Source organism: Morone saxatilis, unplaced genomic scaffold (genome assembly GCF_004916995.1).
Source record: "Morone saxatilis isolate NCDOM2014 unplaced genomic scaffold, NCSU_SB_2.0 Contig5, whole genome shotgun sequence".
In the NCBI taxonomy this organism is placed as follows: Eukaryota; Metazoa; Chordata; class Actinopteri; family Moronidae; genus Morone; species Morone saxatilis.
Genome location: NW_023340095.1, coordinates 904966 through 924260, shown reverse-complemented (window position 1 = coordinate 924260; position 19295 = coordinate 904966). Strand labels below are relative to the sequence as shown.

The following is a 19295-nucleotide window of genomic DNA, read 5'->3' as shown; positions in this document are numbered from 1 at the left end:
CGTTGGTGATACGCAGACACAAAATAGTTCCTACAGAATCATTTCTTTGTCCTTCAGATCTGCCCCCGCCTTCGACACGGGAGCGCCCACCCGGCTGTAAGACGGTGTTTGTCGGAGGTTTGCCGGAGAACGCCACCGAGGAAATCATCAGGGAAGTGTTTGACCAGTGCGGGGAGATCATCGCCATCCGCAAGAGCAAGAAGAACTTCTGCCACATCCGCTTCAGTGAGGAGTTCATGGTGGACAAGGCTATTTACCTGTCAGGTGAGCACACACACTGCTGACTCATTGTTTCAAAGGATGTTGTTCTTCTGTGTTTCTGTGGGTCAAATCTACCCACAATGCAACTCGACTGCCAACAGTTGGAGATTCAGGTGTGTTATGGTAGTAGCAGCTCATTATCCTGCAGCAGAGATAATCGACTCCACAAACAAAAGAACACCAGTCACAATATTATGTGGTGCTTCTACATACTTTCAAACAGCATATTTAGCTAACTAGCGAGCTAACAACTTCAAAATGTGGCTGTATTTTAAATATCAATTAGCCTAGCATATAGCATATCTAACTACAGGAAGCAATTGTTTTTTCCCAGGATGTTGAAGTCATGATCAGGTGATGACTTCAACATCCTGGGGGATAAAAACACCAGCTCACTACAGTGAATGTAAACAGATTATCTCTGTAACCTGAAGGTTCCTGTAATGGAACAGAAGATAACGTTATATAGTTTTCTCTCCTCTCAGGGTATCGGATGCGTATCGGATCCAGCACTGATAAAAAGGACTCGGGGAGGATCCACGTGGACTTCGCCCAGGCCAGAGACGACCTGTACGAATGGGAGTGTAAACAGCGTTTACTGGCCAGAGAGGAAAGACACCGCCGTAAGGTCCACGAAGACCGACTGCGGCCACCGTCTCCTCCGCCCATCGTGCACTACTCTGAACACGAGGCGGCGCTGTTAGCGGAGAGACTGAAAGGTGAGAACGGTTTGTTTGAATTAAGTTACGACGTGTGAGGTAAAATGAGTCAATGGGGTCTGGTTGGCTGTAGCGCACATTGTTTTGCTGCAGTATCTGCTCTGTTATCACTTGTCCTTTATCCATCCTAACTCAAACTAAAAGCGAGAAATCTTGCAAAATGTATTTATTCTATTTATGTTATTCTGGGCTTTATGATAGCGCCCTCTACTGTTCTAAGAATACTGTTAGTTCTCTGTGTGTAGATACAGAACTCCAAACAGCCAAGCAAATCTTTGGACAAAGGTTGTTTCCTCAGTCTTTATGCTAACGGACAGACACAAAAGTGATTCAATCTGAACATCAAACAAACACAGGTATTTCCCAGAGAAACACAGTAACGAGCTGGAAGTGAAGGAGATTGAATTACAGTGAGGACTGAGAGCTTCCTGCTGTCCAACCGGAGCATTTTCAGTGCTGGAGATAAGAATCAGCCACAGCAGAGCAAACAGAGGAGGAGGAGGAGGAGGAGGAGTGACCTTCACACTCCTCCACAACAACATCCCTCATCACTCGTTTCATCCACACCTCTGCCAGATCACTCCCACGTCTCTTTCCACTGAACTGCCTGAGAGCAGGTGGAAGGACACAAAGAAAGAAAAAGTCTCAGAGGAAACCAGATCCCAATTATTCTCTCATTAAATAATTATTCTCTCTGGTGAATGCAAGCGGTCTGTATCTGCTCTGATCTGAGGGTAATACACAACACATATAATAACATAATAACACATATAATACCATATATAATAACATAATAACACATATAATACCATGTATAATAACATAATAACATATATAATAAGACATATAATGACCTGCTGACTCCTGTTTGTTGTCGCAGTGTTTGACTGCTTCACACTCTTGCAGACAAACAGCTGTTTGTATCAGTGTGTTCACCAACCAACATGAAGAATATCAATAATTGTGCAGCTTCCTGAATGATTCATTTGAAGCTGTTATCAGGTATCACTGCAGGTGATCTGCACACACACACACACACACACACACAAACACACACACACTGTTTCACTGACCTCTGAATCCGCTTTGGGAAGCTGTACATGATTTCAGACTAATACGTTTGATAAAAGGTCTTTTTGTGTTTTTTTTTATCCTTGTTGCCACGACGACGCCTCCTGAAGTACACTAAACTACTTTTTTAAAAACTTTAAAGGTTAAAAATATGACATTCACTGCAACTAAAGCACCAGCACACAAAACAATGGGGTGCACCAGACTCCAGAGACAAAACCAGTCATTTTACCTTTAGATCATTGTAACTTCATTCAAAGTGGACAGAAAACTCATTAAAAGCGTCTCGTGTTCCAACAATCACCAACTCTGGTTTGGGTGGAAAAATAAATCCTTAATTCACCGAAACGTAGATTGATAAAAACAGCAGTTTCAGTCGGAGCAGGACCGGCTATGGAAAAACAAACCACAAGAGGAGGCTGCGATACAACCAGGCAGAGGGAGAGAGACACCATGTGACACTGTGTCTGTATATAGAGAACATAATGTTTGCTGATACATTAATAAAATCTCATTTATTTAACCTTTAACTTTAGTAATCAGTCCTTTATAACGTTAGCTTGTCTGTCTCTCTATTATAAACCAGCAGCATGTTGCATGGTTTCATTTGTTCGTACTTGCGTCTCCGATTTAACCCACAAAACCCAAACCGGAGCCTCTGTGCCGATCCCCCATCCATCCTCTAATGCCGAACATAAACAAGCATGTTTCCTTTCTGAATAACCTTTTTGAATTCATTCTTCACTTCAAACATCAGGGGAAATAAATTTTCATTCTTCCTGCAGTCGTCCCCGTTCAGCCGTGCTCCATTGTGCTCGCTGTAATGTGACTGTAATCTGCTGCTGTGTGTGAATGGGGCTTTATCGCAGCAAAGGGGAAAGTGTCTTCTTACAGGTTGTGTTGAAGCGGGTATTGAGCTCATTAAACGCTCTCTAATTCACTCTGTATTGCCATCGTTCAATTATTATTCAAATGGAGGGGAACGCACTTGACGGAGGCCCCGCGGAGACTTCTTATGACGGAGAGCGAACGCAGTTCCCGGTTTTGGTTGAAAAGTTGAAAATCAGAAATGCCTTTTGTGTGCAGCGGCTGTGGCTGGTTCACACAGGCGTGAACAGTGAACGCCCCACGAGGGGGATTTTAATCCTCTGTTGTTTGTGGAGGCTGAGTGAATGTTAAAGGTCCCATGAAATTTCTCTCACATCCAACTGTTGAGTCAATATTTGATCTGACAGGAAACAGAAACAGCATTCAGGTTCTTTGGTGAAGTAAAAGTACTTTAAAACAACGTCAGAATACTAAAGTACGAATAAAAGTCCTGCTTAAGTAAACGTACAAAGAGACCATCAATTTCATGTTCTTACAGAATAAAACATTAGCTAACTAGCTAGCTAATCTATATTAATCATTAGCTCGCTAGTTACATTTGAATGTTAATTAGCTAGGTAATGATTGATGTAGATTAGCTAGCTAGTTAGTTTGCTATCTTAAGATGTGACTATATATATCTCTTATCTTTTTACCATCTTCAAAATGTGGTTGTCTTTTCAACATAGATTAGCCTAGTATATAGCATGTAAGGAGTGTGGGTTTTTTTCCCCACAGATGACCACAAGTTCAGCGAGGCCACGGCGGTGCTGTTCACCTGGATCGACCGCGGCGAGGTCAACCGCCGCACCGCCAATCACTTCTACTCCATGATCCAGTCAGCCAACAGCCACGTTCGGCGGCTGATGGGTGAGAAAGCTCAGCACGACGAGGAGCTGGAGCGCGCCAAGGAGCTGTTCAAGAACGCCCTGATGGCCATTTTGACGCAGTGTAAGGACACTTTCTTATTTCAGTGACACGACTTTACAGGCAGACGGGCCACTTGTGCTCCGTAACAACTGTGCAGTTGTTCGGGTAAGTTCATTGACTTCACTACAAGTATCTCATCTTTCATAAAGCATCATCATTCTGAGGAGGGTCCCTTCAGCTGGTAAGGAGACGGTAGAATAAACCGGGGGTTCCCACAGCGGGCATCATATCATTCATCCTTTATTAGCGTTTTTAACAACATTTTACCTGTCAACATATAAAATGATGGACAATATGACAGCTCTGCAAATCCAAAGGCAAAACATCTGTATCGCTCCCTGGTGGCGATAAAGCCAGCTGTCTCTAATGTTAGCTCTCTGGTTTGTAGTGTCGTCCATTAACAGACCAGATACAAGTACTTTGAGTGGGGAAAAGATTACTGAGTACTACAGATTACTAAGTAAAACTACTAGTGTTAAAAACGTTAGTTGTCTGGCTCATAGCATAACGTTAGCACTCTGCCTTGTAAGGTCTTCCATTAATTCCTGGACACCTCGTTGGGCATTATATTTTACATATTTGCCTCTAAAATGTAGTTGGAGTTGAAGTATAAAGTAGCATAAAATACCAAAGTAAAGTAACTCAAAACTAAACATATGTGCAGTACTTGAGATAATGTACGCTGACATTATACAGAGATCAATGAGCCCTCACTGATAGACGTGTGGTGGAAAAACTGATAGAAACTGTCAGTAAAATGTAATACAGTTACAGAATACAGAACAGCAACACAAACTACATCCTCCACACTGATCAATACACTCCCATCAGCGGGCCCTCGTGCTGCCTCGGAGGGGGGGTGCAGTTGCAGATTACAGGCGTGGAGACCGTGAAGCCATTTTCACTACATCCGTTTCAGAGCCTGCCTCCATGCAACTCATTTCCTCTGCACAGATCTCAGCCCAGTCTCCATGACAACACTCCTCCATCCGTCTCACCATCAGCTCCATTATCTCCAGCTCGCTGCGAGGTGGTGATTAGGTCGATCGCACATGGGTTTCAGAGTCAGTCAGAAAATACCAACACACAGTGACTGATAACCACAGCGTGTTCAACATCCACTGTCACCTCTCAACATCTTTACATTAAAGCTGCATTAAGTGAGTCCTGTATGATGGAATAATTACCGGATTGAAGTGGTGTTTGTTTTGGTCTCCACCAGCTCTTTCTTTACGAGCTAGTTTGTCTTTTGGAAACGGCGTTTATTTGTGCAGGTTAACAAGTGCTTAAATAATAATTATGGAAGCACCGATGACACTTTTTTTGGTCCAAATATAAATAAATCAATACTTTCATCTGACGCCCCCCAAAAAGTCCCTTGTTCGGGGCGGGTAGTGCTTTCCAAAATACAGGAACTTTGGGGGTGGGCCTTGCAGTGCTGAAAACTATCGCTTTTTCATAGAGTAACAAGAGTAACTTTGCTAATTTTCTAACGGGGATATTAGCTGCCGTAAGCTAGTTAGCCTGTTAGCTGACTCAGCCCCAGGGCGCCAGGAGCCAAACCCGGCAAGAAAACCACCTCTGAACAGTATTTCCTGTTGTCAAACTGACCATCGGTGGATTTTTTTCGTAAGTTTGCTAATATTCGCGGTGGACAACAACAGTCTGAGATTAAAATGAGCACTAAGACAATAATCTGTGGCCCAGTAAGCAATATTTGAAGGAAAAAGTAGTTCCTGGGACTTCTGGGTACTTTGGGTGGAAACGTGTCTCGTGAAAACCAGATCACAAACTGAAGATGAGAGCCGAAAGAGGCAGCCGGTGAAAACTAGGAGCTACCAGAGTCTGAAAGAGTCGGTGGAGTTTTATTTCTCTTGGTTCAGTATCAAAATTATAACTTAACGCAGATTTAATTCAGTTCACTGTGCGTGTAAAGAAGTGTTGGACTGCAGAGCGGTGAGTATCGTCCTGTTTCAGTTTCCGTTGTTTGTCCATCAGAGAAAGTCTGGAGCTCGTTAAGAAGACATGAGTTGTTTGAAATGTTCATTCAGGTTTGAGTCAAAATGATGCTGGAAAAGTTTGAAAAAATGTGAGACATTTGAAAGGCAGCATTTTAAATCAGAATGTATGTCTTTAGAAGGTTATATTCTCATCCAGTCTTACAGTAATTAATGAATTACAGACACATTAAACAACCAGCATCCATTCTGGAGAAATGTTGCCTTTGTCAGTCCTGAAGGAAGCAGCAGGTGATGTAAGTACAGAGCACTGAACAGGAGAGAGACCTACTCATCACACCAGCTGCTATCAACACACTGCATTTATTATTTTTAATTAAATCATATTTATTTACTGTGTAACTCACTATTTGTGAATTTGCACCTGAATCTCATTCAATTATATTTGTTTAATAATGTTTATTTTAACTTTTATTTTGAATTCCAGCCAACTCAACTCATTGTTTTGTCCATTGTAACGTTTGCTTTATTTATTATACGGAAAAGTGACTGTTTTACTTAATCATTTGGGACTTTTTCTTTAAAGGAGCACTTCACTCCACATCGTCTGCTCAGTGAGTCCGGACTCTGCTGGTCTACTGGGACCAGTTGTATATTCAGTACAGGAGCTCAACTGAAGCAGTCCAGATGAAAAGAAAAATGCTTTCTTAACTCACATTCATTCAGTCATATCGCACCCCTATATAACAATTTATGCCTCAAACAATTAGCAAAAACTCAATTATTTCTTTGTATTTTTATATCAAAATCCAACCACTGTGTCTTCCTGAGAAAAAAAATGTGACTACTACTTACAACTAACTGATTAACACACAGAGCGAAGATTCATTAGTTATGAGCTCACTGATTACTGTACAAACACAACTTTATCATGATTTGGGTGGGAAACTGGATCATATTTTATTGGAGAGGAATATTGGTCTGGTTTTTCCCTCTGACGTCCTCCGCTAACTGCTAATGTAGCTGCCGTTGCAACTGAACAGGGCTCAGCAGCCTCCCAGTGAACACAACCTCTGAGACAGACAGAGGATAGTTTGACAACAGCGTTACCGAGGTGATTTATGGAGTTTCCAGATAGACTTGCTAAAAGTAGCCGCAAATAGTGATGTTTGGTACCGTTTGCTAGTTAGCTCGTGCTGCTGACTTTAGCTGACTTAGCCCGGGGGTGCCAGGAGCCAAAACTGGAAAGAAAATCACCTCCCTACTGTCGTCAAACTGCCTCCGTCTGCATTAGTAGTGTATTCGGTCACAGTCTGGGAGACTTTGCTAACAGGTAACACACATTTAGTGCTATTTGCTCCCCATCTGACCAAGTTTTACACTTAGGTCTGATTTGGGAAATCAGCAGATACTCAAAGTTAAAAGACGGAATGAACCAGTTCGGGTGTGAGCAAATTGATGACAATTTACTTTGATTTTGAGTGAAGTGTTCCTTTAAATAAGGAAGAAAGGTCGACCAGCCTGTGGTCGGGTGTGCATCCACGGTCTCTCCTCTGTCTGCTGTACGAGCCTCAGTCAGTGCTACAACGCTACATAAACGGCTTGTTTTGTCTTGACCCTCCCTCCTCCTCCTCCTCCTCCTCTCCTCCTCCTCCTCCCTGTTCCCCCCAAAGTCGAGCAGATCACCACCGTTTTCACCGCCGCCACCAGGCAAAAAGGCATTGGGACATTCTCAAAAAGCACAGCGCAAGAACATAGACATTGGGCAAGCAGTGTGGAGTGGTACACCCTCTTCTGTTCTCTCCTCCCACCCCGACCCACTGGCTTTCTTCTCTGGCTGTCATTCCCCAGTTGAGAGAGCTGGACAGAACAGCCCTGTAGGACTTGTTGTTGTTCACTGCCTTGTTGTTGTTTCTGGATGCTTCAGACAGACAGACAGTCAGATCAGAAGAACACCGGCCTCTGATCGTCTGGAGCCGGTACACTCTCTCTCATCTCCTGCCGGCCCAGATGTAAAGCAAAAGATCTGACGCCTCCTCGAAAGGTGTTGAGGCCGCTGCTATGGGCAAACAGTGATTTCCAGGGTTAAGTCTTCTGATCAATTATTCATCCAAGAGTCAAATCTAGAAAACAAGTAAGAACATGAGGCGGATGTTTGTGTATGAAGGAGGAGGATTTGTCCGTTTTCAGCCCAGTCAGGCCCTCGGGGGAGCGGCCTGTCGCTCCTCGGGAGTTTCTTTGGGAAGCCGACAAATGGAAAATACCAAATGCAGGAATAAAAACAACAACAAAAGAAATAGAAAAGAAATATAATAAACATTATTACTTCCATTGTCATTAATTCAATGAAAAACATGTTAAAAGGAGGTTATTTAGCTTCATGTCAATAAGGAACCAGTGTGGAGGATTTAGTGGCCTTCTTAGTGGTGAAGTGCAGGTTGCAACCAACTTGAAAACAGCTCAGGACTTTCAAAGGAATTACAGTTGCTGCAAAACTCCTATAGAAGCATGTGTTTGGTTAGTCCGCTCTGGGCTGCTGTAAAACAATGGCGGTTCACAATGGCGGACTACCTTTAGAAGATGTTGAAGATTTTTTGAATACAAAGTGAAAAAAAATAAAGTTGCAATTTTTTTTTTGTACAGTTCATTAAAAATTGCAGGTAATTTTGTTCAGGAGGAATAAACTCGTTAGTAGTTTTGTAGACGTATGGGGCTGAAACTCATTGGAAACATAATTATTTGGTCAAATTTGTTGGTGATTGGACAAAATTGTAAGGTTTTACAAATTCACAGGGAATTTGGGTTCACTTTTGCGATCAGGAACATCGCAACTTTTTTGGGAGGGACATCAAATCATCATTAGTAAATGGTAACATGGTCCTTGTACTTGTATAGCGCCTTTCTAGTCTTCCGACCACTCAAAGTGCCTTTTACACTACGTGCCACATTCACCCTTTTCAACAGGGATGGCAAAGTCCCATCGAACAGAAACTAACTCATTCACACACCGATGCTATGCATCAGGAGCAATTTGGGGTTCAGTATCTTGCTCAAGGATACTTCGACACGTGGCAGGAGGAGCTGGGGATCGAACCAACAACCTTCCGAATGGGGGACAATCCGCTCTGCCTCTGAGCCACAGCCGCCCCATTAGTCTGTAAACCTTCACCCAGTGGGAAATGTTTTAAATGCTGTCGTATTGTTTTGGTGATACTTGTATTCGAGTTTCTCCTACAAACCAAAACTCAACGTTTTTAAAGTTTTAAGTTTCTTACGTTTGCGTCCATGACTTGCAGCATCACGCAAGATGGTTAAAGGACCAGTGTGAAACATTGAGGAGAATCTATTGTCAGGAATGAAATATTCAGAGGTGTTTTCATTAGTTTATAATAAAAAATGTTTTTCATTACCTTAGAATGAGACATTTTTAATCTGTATTTCTCTCCTACAGAGTCCACCATGTTGACCCACCATGTTTCTACAGTAGCCTGGAGTGGACAAACACAAACACTGACTAATGCTAGCTAACTAAGCGTTTGCTAACATTTGTTTTCAGGTGTAACTAGCTAGCTTAGTGTTGATATAGATTAGCTAGAGTTAGCATCTGTAACAAAATGCTTGCTAATTAGCTTACTATCTGGCTAACGATTGATGTAGATTGAGCGCAGAGCTAAAAGGGGCGGGGCTTAGGAAGGGTCAGTTGTCCTTTTAACAGGTTTTTCATTAAAATGAGACAGTAAATGTGTACATACTGTATAAATGTGTAATGCATTGTAGTTTATTTCTTTGATTTGCTTTTGTTTCTGCATTTTAAATCTTCCGTAGACACAATCGATCAATGTGAGCCAGCTCAGTGTCGCTTATAATATTTCTGGTTGAAAACGAGGTAAGAAACGGTGATTGGCACACAGTCTGGTGAGACCATCTCTAGCATGCAACAGTCCCACTGTGAAAGCCCCTCCTTTAATGGCTAGTGTCTGTGGTAAGTCTACATGCATCCACATCGCTATAGCAACAGCAAACTGCGTGTTTCTCCTCCGAGGAAGTCGTTGGCATTATTCTGTCAGATTTGTGCTGTGAAATCTCGGCTGACAAATGGAGAGATAATGAAAATGGCAGCCGTGCAGAGATGTGATTATCCCACAGGGCTTCAGCAGCAGTGATGAGATAATGCAGCAGACAGGCTGAAGCTGTTCTGCCTCCTCAACTCAAACGTAAAGATTATTCACAGTAGAGCTGAACAATTAATCGATTAGTTGATCGATAGGGAGTTAATCTGCTTTGTAAATCTGTTTTGCTAATGAAATAATTATTTAAATCATTTTTTCTATTAAAAAAGCTCCTCAGTTGTGATTTTCTGTTTTAAATCATAAACTGACTACCTTTGGAGATGGAATGGCTCAAAATCTGCAAATGAATCACTAATTAAACTAATGATTAGATACAGTGGGTGTCAGTCTGTCAGTAAAGAAAGAAAAAAGACCTCTGGTGAATATAGATGCTACAGAAGTGATTATTACATTTTATTTTGTCTGATTTCCTCGGTTTAGCAGAACGTCAGAGCCAGCTGATGGTGCAGCGGTGGAAGAAGCACTTAGATACTTAAAGTAAAAGTAGAAATACCATCCTCTGAAAGTACTCCATTACAAGTAAAAGGCCTCAGTTTAAATTGTTACTTGAGTAAAAGCACAGAAGTATTATCAGGAAAATGTACTTAAAGCATCAAATGAAACTGCTGAATGATTCCTCTCACTGTGTTATATTATTCTACTTATATATGATATAATATGTATAAAATATATAATATCACCGGTTTTATGAACCTTTATTGTGTATAAACAAACATTAATAACATTTTAAAGATAGCAGAAGGCTAACTAACTAGCTGACGAGTAGCTAGTTAGTTATTATATTGCCAACATGAACTAACTTTAGATCGACAGTTTGTTGTTTTTATCATTTAATCTTTAATCATCCTCAAAATGTGTTTGTTCAGTAGATTAGCTTAGCATGTAGCATATCTAAGTACAGGAAGCGATATTTTGTTGTGTTGTTTTGTTTCAGGAGCTGAGGAACGCCCACAGCGAGGAGATCATGGGCATCCGGCGGGAGGAGGAGATGGAGATGTCTGACGACGACTCTGATGAGAGTCCCTGTAAGAGGATGCGGAGCTCAGAGAACGGTACGAAGACCAGAGTCCATGTCGGGTTCAATAACAATAATAACAATTTAATAAACAGACTGTTTGTCTTTGCTCTGTTTGTTGTTTACATGTTTGTTTGATTGTTTACTGTGTGTCTGATGGAGTCTCTGTTGTCATAGCAACAAACTGAATGATGACGTCTTAGATTTGGACGTTTATTGAGAGTCAGTTTTACACCTCCCCCTCTCATCCTCCTCTCTGTACCTCTCCTTTGTTTACTCTCTCCTCCCCCCTCCCCTCATCTCCTCTCGTCTTCCTGCCCCTCTCTCCTTGTTTTCTGTTCCCTTCTTTGCTCTCCTCCCCTCATCCTACCTTCCTCCTCTCTTCCCTGATCACCTTCCCCTTCTCTCATCCTCTCTCCTCCCCTCCCCCATATCTCTCCTTGTTTCCTCTCATCCTACCTTAATATACCCCCCTCCTCTCCTCTTTCCCTCCCTCATTGTCTCCCCTCATCCTCTCTTCTCTCATCTCCTCCCCTCTACTCTCCACTTCTCCACACCCTTCCCCCATCCTCTCACCTGCTCTCATCCTCTCCCCCTCTCCTCCCCCCTCCTCTCCCCCTTGCAGGAGCGTACGATCAGACCCAGGCGTCTCTGAAGGAGGAGAACGACTCCCTGCGCTGGCAGCTGGACGCCTACAGGAACGAGGTGGAGCTGCTGAGGAAAGAGCATCTGAGGTCCAACCGAGCGGAGGACGAGCACACACACACACACAGTCCGGAGGCTCAGATCCAGCTGCTGCAGCAGAGCATGCACACCATGCAGCAGGTGAGTTCACCTGTTCGTCCTTTAAATATACAGTTAATATACAGTTATGATCTTAATATACAGTTAATATGAAGTTAATATACAGTTAATATCTTAAACTACAGGTAATATACAGTTAATATCTTAATATAAAGTTAATATCTTAATATACAGTTAAGATATTAACTATATATATTATATTATATTATATTACAGTACATCTGAAAATACAGTTAATATACAGTTAATAAACAGTTAATATACAGTTAATAAACAGTTATTATGCCAGTTATAAAACTGAGAGTTATAACAAATATAAGTTATATAAACAGTTAATAAACATTTAACATACAGGTATAATAAACAGTTTAATATGCCAGTTTAATATAAGTTAATAAACAGTTAATAAACAGTTAATATTACAGTTAAAACAGTTAATATGCAGTTAATAAACAGTTAATTTAAGTTAATAAACAGTATTAATATGGCAGTTAATAAACAGTTAATATTACAGTTAATAAACAGTTAATATACAGTTAATAAACAGGTTAATAATGCAGTTAATATACAGTTAATAACAGTTAAATATCAGTTAAAAACAGTTAATATACGTTTAATAAACAGTTATAATATGCAGTTAATAAACAGTTAAATACAGTTAATAACAGCTTAATATGCAGTTAATATACAGTTAATATGCAGTTAATATACGTCTCGGATTGTAAAAACAATTGCAGGACATCGACGGACGCCCGGTCCGACGCTATAATACCACGCCTCTTAACATAGCAATTTAATTACTGATCACACGTAGATTAACGTCATGGTATGCTTAAGTAAAATAAATTTCTAGAGATCGCAAATTTCATACTGAAGGTATCAAAAGGTAGAGAACGTGGTACTAACTCTCTGTGTACATGGCTTCAATGATTACGCAGTAATCTTATATAACAATTCTAAAATGTAATATTGCTTTTCATAATGTTAGGTTGGTTTTATCGTTTTGAGTTACCTCAAGCTGAGTCTTCAAGCATGCTATCTTAGAACATGTTGTCAAAGCAGTACGCAGCTATCTTAAAGTCAGTCGTGCCTCTCGCTCCACTGGCTCAGAGTGAAACCATTCATAACATAAGACTGGTTATGTTGTGCTGTGACCTTCTGGAAGCGAATAGCATTGTTGGGATGGAAAAGTGATAGCAGAGGTTGGGGCGTTCTGTGCGTACACGCAGATGCTGAAGCGCCTATTGAGCAGTTGTGTTCTTTTGTAAACGGACTATCCAATCAAAAATAAATTATTCTGTACCATGAAGAAAATAATCCTAGACTTAGAATTATTAAAGTGCTGTTCCGGTCTGATGCGAGTCTACCAGCGTTTGTGTCGATCTATGATAGTATGCTGCCTCTTTAATGTCTCGCAGGCAATGGCTCCTACTCCAGCCTCTGCCTTTAGAACTCGAGAGGCGACGCGTGCTGCTAAGTTGATTTTCTCGTGGTTTGTGTATATCTTTGAATGAGAAGAGCTGACTTTTATCGATTTTGAATTTTTTGAAGTAACTTCCAGGGTTATCGTGAGCACAAATGAGAAAAATCGCCTCTTCGGATGACTCAGCGCTTCTTCAAGTACGAATCTATCAATCATCTAGTTTTTCGAATCATATTACACAGACGATAGACACATTTTAAATGTTTAATAGAGGTCCGAGGGATGGGGTCCCTTTGTGTCGCTGATGTGTTGCAGTGCGTTTTCCGGTCCGACGACGTTTAAAAACAAATTTAATCCATCATAATTTTGACCTGAGCTTATGACTTGTAACCCGCCTTAAATAATTAAACACCAGATGTTACGTATGTTCACTTCATGACAGTTGTCATCGCACCTGCCTGGAAAGCCTTTACGACATGGAGGCGCTGTGGACTCCGCACTTCTCTTGGTTTTTATGGTAGGGGTAACAACAATTTCTTGGATGGGCCATAGCCCAAAACCCTACCCCTGGCGCCGCCTAATGGAGAGATTTTTTTATCAATTTTAAGTTTTTTACCAGTAATTTAAATTAAAATTGAGCCACAAGCACCAGTTAAAACTGGAAGCCGTCTGAGTTTCTGATTGGGTAATCTTTAACATCAGAAAAGACAGAAACAAAACAGAAAAAGAAACAAAAAAAAGAACAGAAAGACAAGGGTCTAATTACGACGTTTAAGAAAGCCAAAACTTTTCATGGAAATTGAATCAACACTGCAAGTTGATGTTTTTTCTTGGCTTTTTACTCCTCTTGCAGCGGCGGCCAGCAGAGCCTCAGCGACCTGCAGAAACTACTAGTTGTAATGGGCTTCCTCATGGGTTTGGAGTCTCCTGTCAAAAACCGTTCGGAAGCTGAAAATTCCCCCTCAAGCAGAGCAATGGTTTGAAGAAATTGAAAAAGGCCGCTCCCTTCGGCTTTCTCTGTGGGGGAGGGGGCTGAACACTGGGAAAAACACAGCATGTTTCACTTCCTGTTTGGATGAAGATGCTGTGAAGAGAGCAGGGACGGACCGCGCAAAAACCGAGGGAAAACATCTATGGAAAGGTTATGTACATACATAGGAAGTTACATTTTTCTGGATTTTATTTGATTTTTTTTCTCAGATATCTTGTGACCGAATCTAAGAGTTAACTGGCTTTGGCCCTCGGTGGGGTCCTCACCTCAGATTGAAGACCACCGTCGTTCCCTTCTCCGTGCAGTTGCGGCAGAATAAACCCTTCCGGAAGGTTTGTTTACTGGCCCTCCTCCTCCTTGTTGGGAACAATTTCACTCTGGTGAAAACTTCCCCCAGGGCTTCTCCGGAGGGTCCTCTCTGCCAGGGAAGTGACCGAACCATCCGGCCTTGATGAAGGAAAAAAAACAATCAACAGAAAAACAGAAAAATATTTGATTTTATTTTGGGTTTCTCTTCCTGACTGTTGGGGAGGGGACTTTCCTCGGTTGGAATTCATTCTGCTGATTCGGGACGCAAACGGTGACAGGAATGGTGACATTTCAAGCCACCGCAAATGGAGGGGGGTTTCTCCTTTTTTTGAGGAAACTTATAAAAGATTTGGGGCCCTCTATTGTTCCCATTTGGCGGGGCCCTTTCCAGACACTCAGAGAGGTGTAATAATTTAAAAAAAAAAAGGGATGGCATTTTTGGTTTCTTTGCCCAGCAGGATACAAGTGGGAGGATCACTGAAGAGTTTCAGCTCTTTACAAACGATACAGATTTATTTTAGGAAAAGGCATCAGCCCATCTTTCGATTTTTTCCCAGTTTTCAATTGCCTCTAATTCACAGGTTTCTTTTCATGGTTTCAGTTGTTTTTGTTTCAGTTTTGAAGTCGCCGGCCATGTATTGCTGGAAAATTTGCTCCATTTAGCTCCGTTCACACTGCAGCTGAGTTTCTAAAACTTTCAGACTTAGTGCTTTTTTATTGTTCACAGTTAACAATGAGATCTTGAAAACAGAGTTTCACAGGTTTTTCATCTTGCCGACTAGAATAAAAAATATGGCTGTAGATATTTTTGGAAATTCTGGTTTCATTTTGCCAATTTACAAAAGATTTCTTAACTTTTCATGCCCTTTTGTCAACAAAATGTTAACCCCAATTTTTTTTTTTTTATAACTGTACTTTGGGGAAGGCTGGGTTTAAAGGCTCCCCCAAAATGGTATTTTTTTGTTCCAAATCGGTTTGAAAAAAACGACCAACAATTGTTTTAATTTATTAAAAAGCAGCAGCTGTTCCACATCTTCCACCCAGGTTCTGCCCACTTATGTTCCAAAGTTGATTGAGGCAAAATTATCCAAACATTATCGGGCAAAAGTCGTTCTTCAGGGGTTAAAAGTGAAAATCGTTCAACCACAGCGAAACAAACCGTCTTGTTTTATGTTATTTTTTTTTCAAACAATGGATTTTTTTTGTTCTTGAAACGCAAGCTCCTTCAGTTCGTCCTCCTGTCTCTGCTGACGTAAAACTGATGGGACTGACAGAAAGATGCACACGCACCACGCCACACGCCACACGGCACGGCACACGCCACATGCCACACAACACACACACCACACACAGATGACTTCGTATAACTTGTGAAGGTCCATTATTTGACCACAAATATATTTTTCTAAACCTAAATACCTAAAAGTTTACAAGAAAAAGCAGGAACTTGAACCACTTTTTGAAAAAAAAAATTCTCACTTGTCAACATTTTTGTATTTTTAAACAAATATGGTCCCCACCTTTCCAAAAAGGTCCTCAAACTTGCCCAAGATGTAAAAATCTTTCATTTTGTCCTTCACAAAGATAAGAAGTAACAAAAACCACAACTTTTTAAAAGCGGACTAAAACCCCGAAAGTATCAAACCAACGCATTTCAATACCCCGCCAAAATGTCTTCATTATATTAAATTTGCATTCCATTCAGTCTTGATAACATTTGGAAAAGTTTTAAAATTGGAGAGTCACGATATTAATATTTTTATCTCCATTTAAAGTTAGCGGAGGGCTAAACCAAAAGACCTTAGCGGCTTTCAGCTGGCGGAAGTCTCTATGTGCTTGTCATTTATTGGGAAAGAATAATGCAGAGAAAATCTGGGTAAATTTGGGGAATTGGTATTTAATTTCCTTATACATTCCGTGATGCTAAAAACCTTCACCCCACTCTGCAGGACCTTCGACGCTTACGTAGCCTACCCTGACACTTTCCCCACATAAGACATTAAGCCTCTCTCAAGACCGCATAGCTTAGCTAACATACAACACTGAATTATAAGCACCACAAGAAACCATTTTCACAAAAAACGATAATTGAAATAGTAGCTATAAACTAGTGACTGAAAAAGCATCACAGCAGACATCTGTGAATATTCCGTAGCGGAACACTGAAAAAGCTACAGCAGCCTGCTCATGGCTGGTTCAGGCTCTAGTTAGCACCTGTTAAGCTCTGACACATACGTCTGCTGTAATTACACTGCTAAACACTGAGCAGGTGAATCAGAAATATCTGAGTAAGGTGGCTGTATTTTAAAAAAATTACTTTTGGGAGGAAAGGGAGCTAGGCTGAAAAATTTTCAGGAGTTTATTTACAACTGTAGAGACCCCACAGCAGTTGGAGACCACAACACCACACACACACACACACCACACCACACACACACACCAACACAACCATAAATGATCATCATATACAAGTAGATATACCACAAGCTACAGTTAACAATGCCTTTTCTATTCACATAGCACATATCTCGTAAAGCAACACCACACACCAAAACACAACACACATACACACACTGCATAAAAACAGAAAGATTACTGTGCCACCACACCACACTCACACTGGCTGTACGAAACACTCCAGCAGCCTCAACCTGCCGACTCAAGAACCTCAACCCAACTTCCACTCACACGCCCCAAAAACCCTGCCCATTCTCTTCCCTGATGTCCTATCAAACTTAAAATAATCATTTCCCATTCCCATCCTCCAACATTTTCTCTCAAGCACCATTGCTTTTATTCAACTTTATCTCCTCATGCTTCGATTCTTCTTTACCTCACTGGGCTGGTTCTCTTCCCTTCGAGCTACTGTCACATGGTTTAAATTTTCTCCTATCGCCTTCCAAAACACGGCTTGGGACAGGTGAAACAACAATTTGTGTTAGCAAAACGCATAAACGAAGAAGGAGAAAATTACTCAGATAAAGGGGAAGAAGGGAGGCAGTAAGGAGAAGCGCTCAATCTGAGGAGGAAAAGAGGTCTTTAACTCTCGTCTTAACTCTAATCGGTTCTTACTCTCGCTCGGTCCTACTCCCTGAAAGATGCTAAATACTTCTTCATTACTTTGCTGTACAGTGGCTGCAGGAGGAAAAACCAAAAAATCTGCAACATGTGGAGCTTTTGTACAGTTGCAGTTATTAATCTTTAAGCTACTGGAGACACAGTAAGTGTATAACCTAGGTGTTATTAATGTGGGATAAAACAAGGTTTAATACATCCACATTGATTGAGGACCCATTTGTCCAAGTAGGACAAATAGTTGGGTTAAAAAATATTTATTAGAGACTATATAAACCATAATCTTATAACATTTTGCATATAAACAGTGTATAAAACTCTAGCTCTTAATATATTGAGTTGAGTTGTATTCCTTAACATCATCCCAATTGTTTCCACAAGTACATGTTCAAACTCAGAAAATCTGGTCTGTTTATTATAGGTAATGCTGTGTTTTCACCCAGTTTAGCCTTCAATGGCGTCATATCCCCTTTTAGCCTGCATCAACAGCGTTGTGGGTTGTCTGCAGAAGCGTGTTTTTATATCGTATTCAAGAGATGGCAATAATCTGGTTAGCGTTGGACAGCAACAAAACCTACAGCCACATGAAAGCAGTCTTTCTCTCTCCGGAACCAAGAACCGGACCGTAGATGAAACCGAGGTATTAATAACAGGGCCTCACACAACCACATTACAAGACGAATCCTAGTATCTGGACCAACCGCTCTGAATTCTTCTGAGAAAACTTACACCAATATATTAAAAATTGTCACCGACACATACCGACTCTCATTCCCCACCAGTTCTTCTGCAACAAAATCATTAAAAAACACTGTATCTGTTAATGGAATGATATTGAATTAGATTTCACCTGTATCTTGTAATGGAAATAGATAAATTGGATCAGTATACACTGTATCTGTATAAGGGATGATTAATTATCACAGTATACACCTGTATACTTATTATGGGAATGATATGATCAGTATATGTACAACTGTATCTTTAATGGGATAGATATTGAATCAATACAACTGTATCATTTATATAAGATTATTGATCAGTATTTTCAACTGTATCTTTATGGATTTATTTGATGCAGAATCACTGATATCTGTATGGATGATAAATTGATCCTGTATTGACAGTCAACTTCGAGCAGTGGCGCGTAGAACCCAACGTGGCCGGACAGAGTGATGGGACGGCCTTTAAGCTATACGTGTTCTGACCGAGTTAAACGTTGTTTGTTAAGACAGGAGCGTTAGGAATGTCGTGGTGAAGAGAGAAATTGTTTTGAAATATATGGTTCTTGTTAAAGGGTTTGGGTGCAGGAGCTTTATAGTTGGATTTCAAACTCTAGATATCTGGTCAATTCTTAACGTTTAAGATCTCCACTACCAAGAAGACACCTAGCTAGTGAAACAGCGGGCTGGAGTAGTTTCTGATGGTTATTAGATTAATGCTTTAATAATGGACCAGTATTGATTATTTGATGCTGACTGATCAAGGGTTTTCATTAATCAAGCAGACTGTACTTTTCCTATACAGCAATTATGCTTACTCACATGACCCGCCACTATTGTGGTGTTTTTAAACCGACTCTTGATGAAATGTAGACACACACAGACTCGGGGAATTACTGACAAAGACCTCCAGAAGTGTAGGGTGAAAAGACAGTTCAGTTGTATAGGGGTTTTAAAAGCAACTTGTAGTGGGATCATGCATTACTGGTGTGGTTATCTGGGAAGCTCGAGTTGATCGCC

General features: G+C 40.9%; 1 protein-coding gene across 1 annotated transcript in view; it reads left to right on the top strand.

The window, feature by feature from the left end:
• enox1 (ecto-NOX disulfide-thiol exchanger 1) overlaps nucleotides 1-19295 on the top strand; it is a 110228-nt gene that overhangs the window by 48216 nt on the left and 42717 nt on the right. The window contains 7 exon segments of the mRNA XM_035676250.1: nucleotides 58-264; nucleotides 747-980; nucleotides 3657-3869; nucleotides 7480-7520; nucleotides 7522-7583; nucleotides 10867-10988; nucleotides 11577-11776. Coding sequence (XP_035532143.1) covers nucleotides 58-264; nucleotides 747-980; nucleotides 3657-3869; nucleotides 7480-7520; nucleotides 7522-7583; nucleotides 10867-10988; nucleotides 11577-11776 — 1079 coding nt within the window.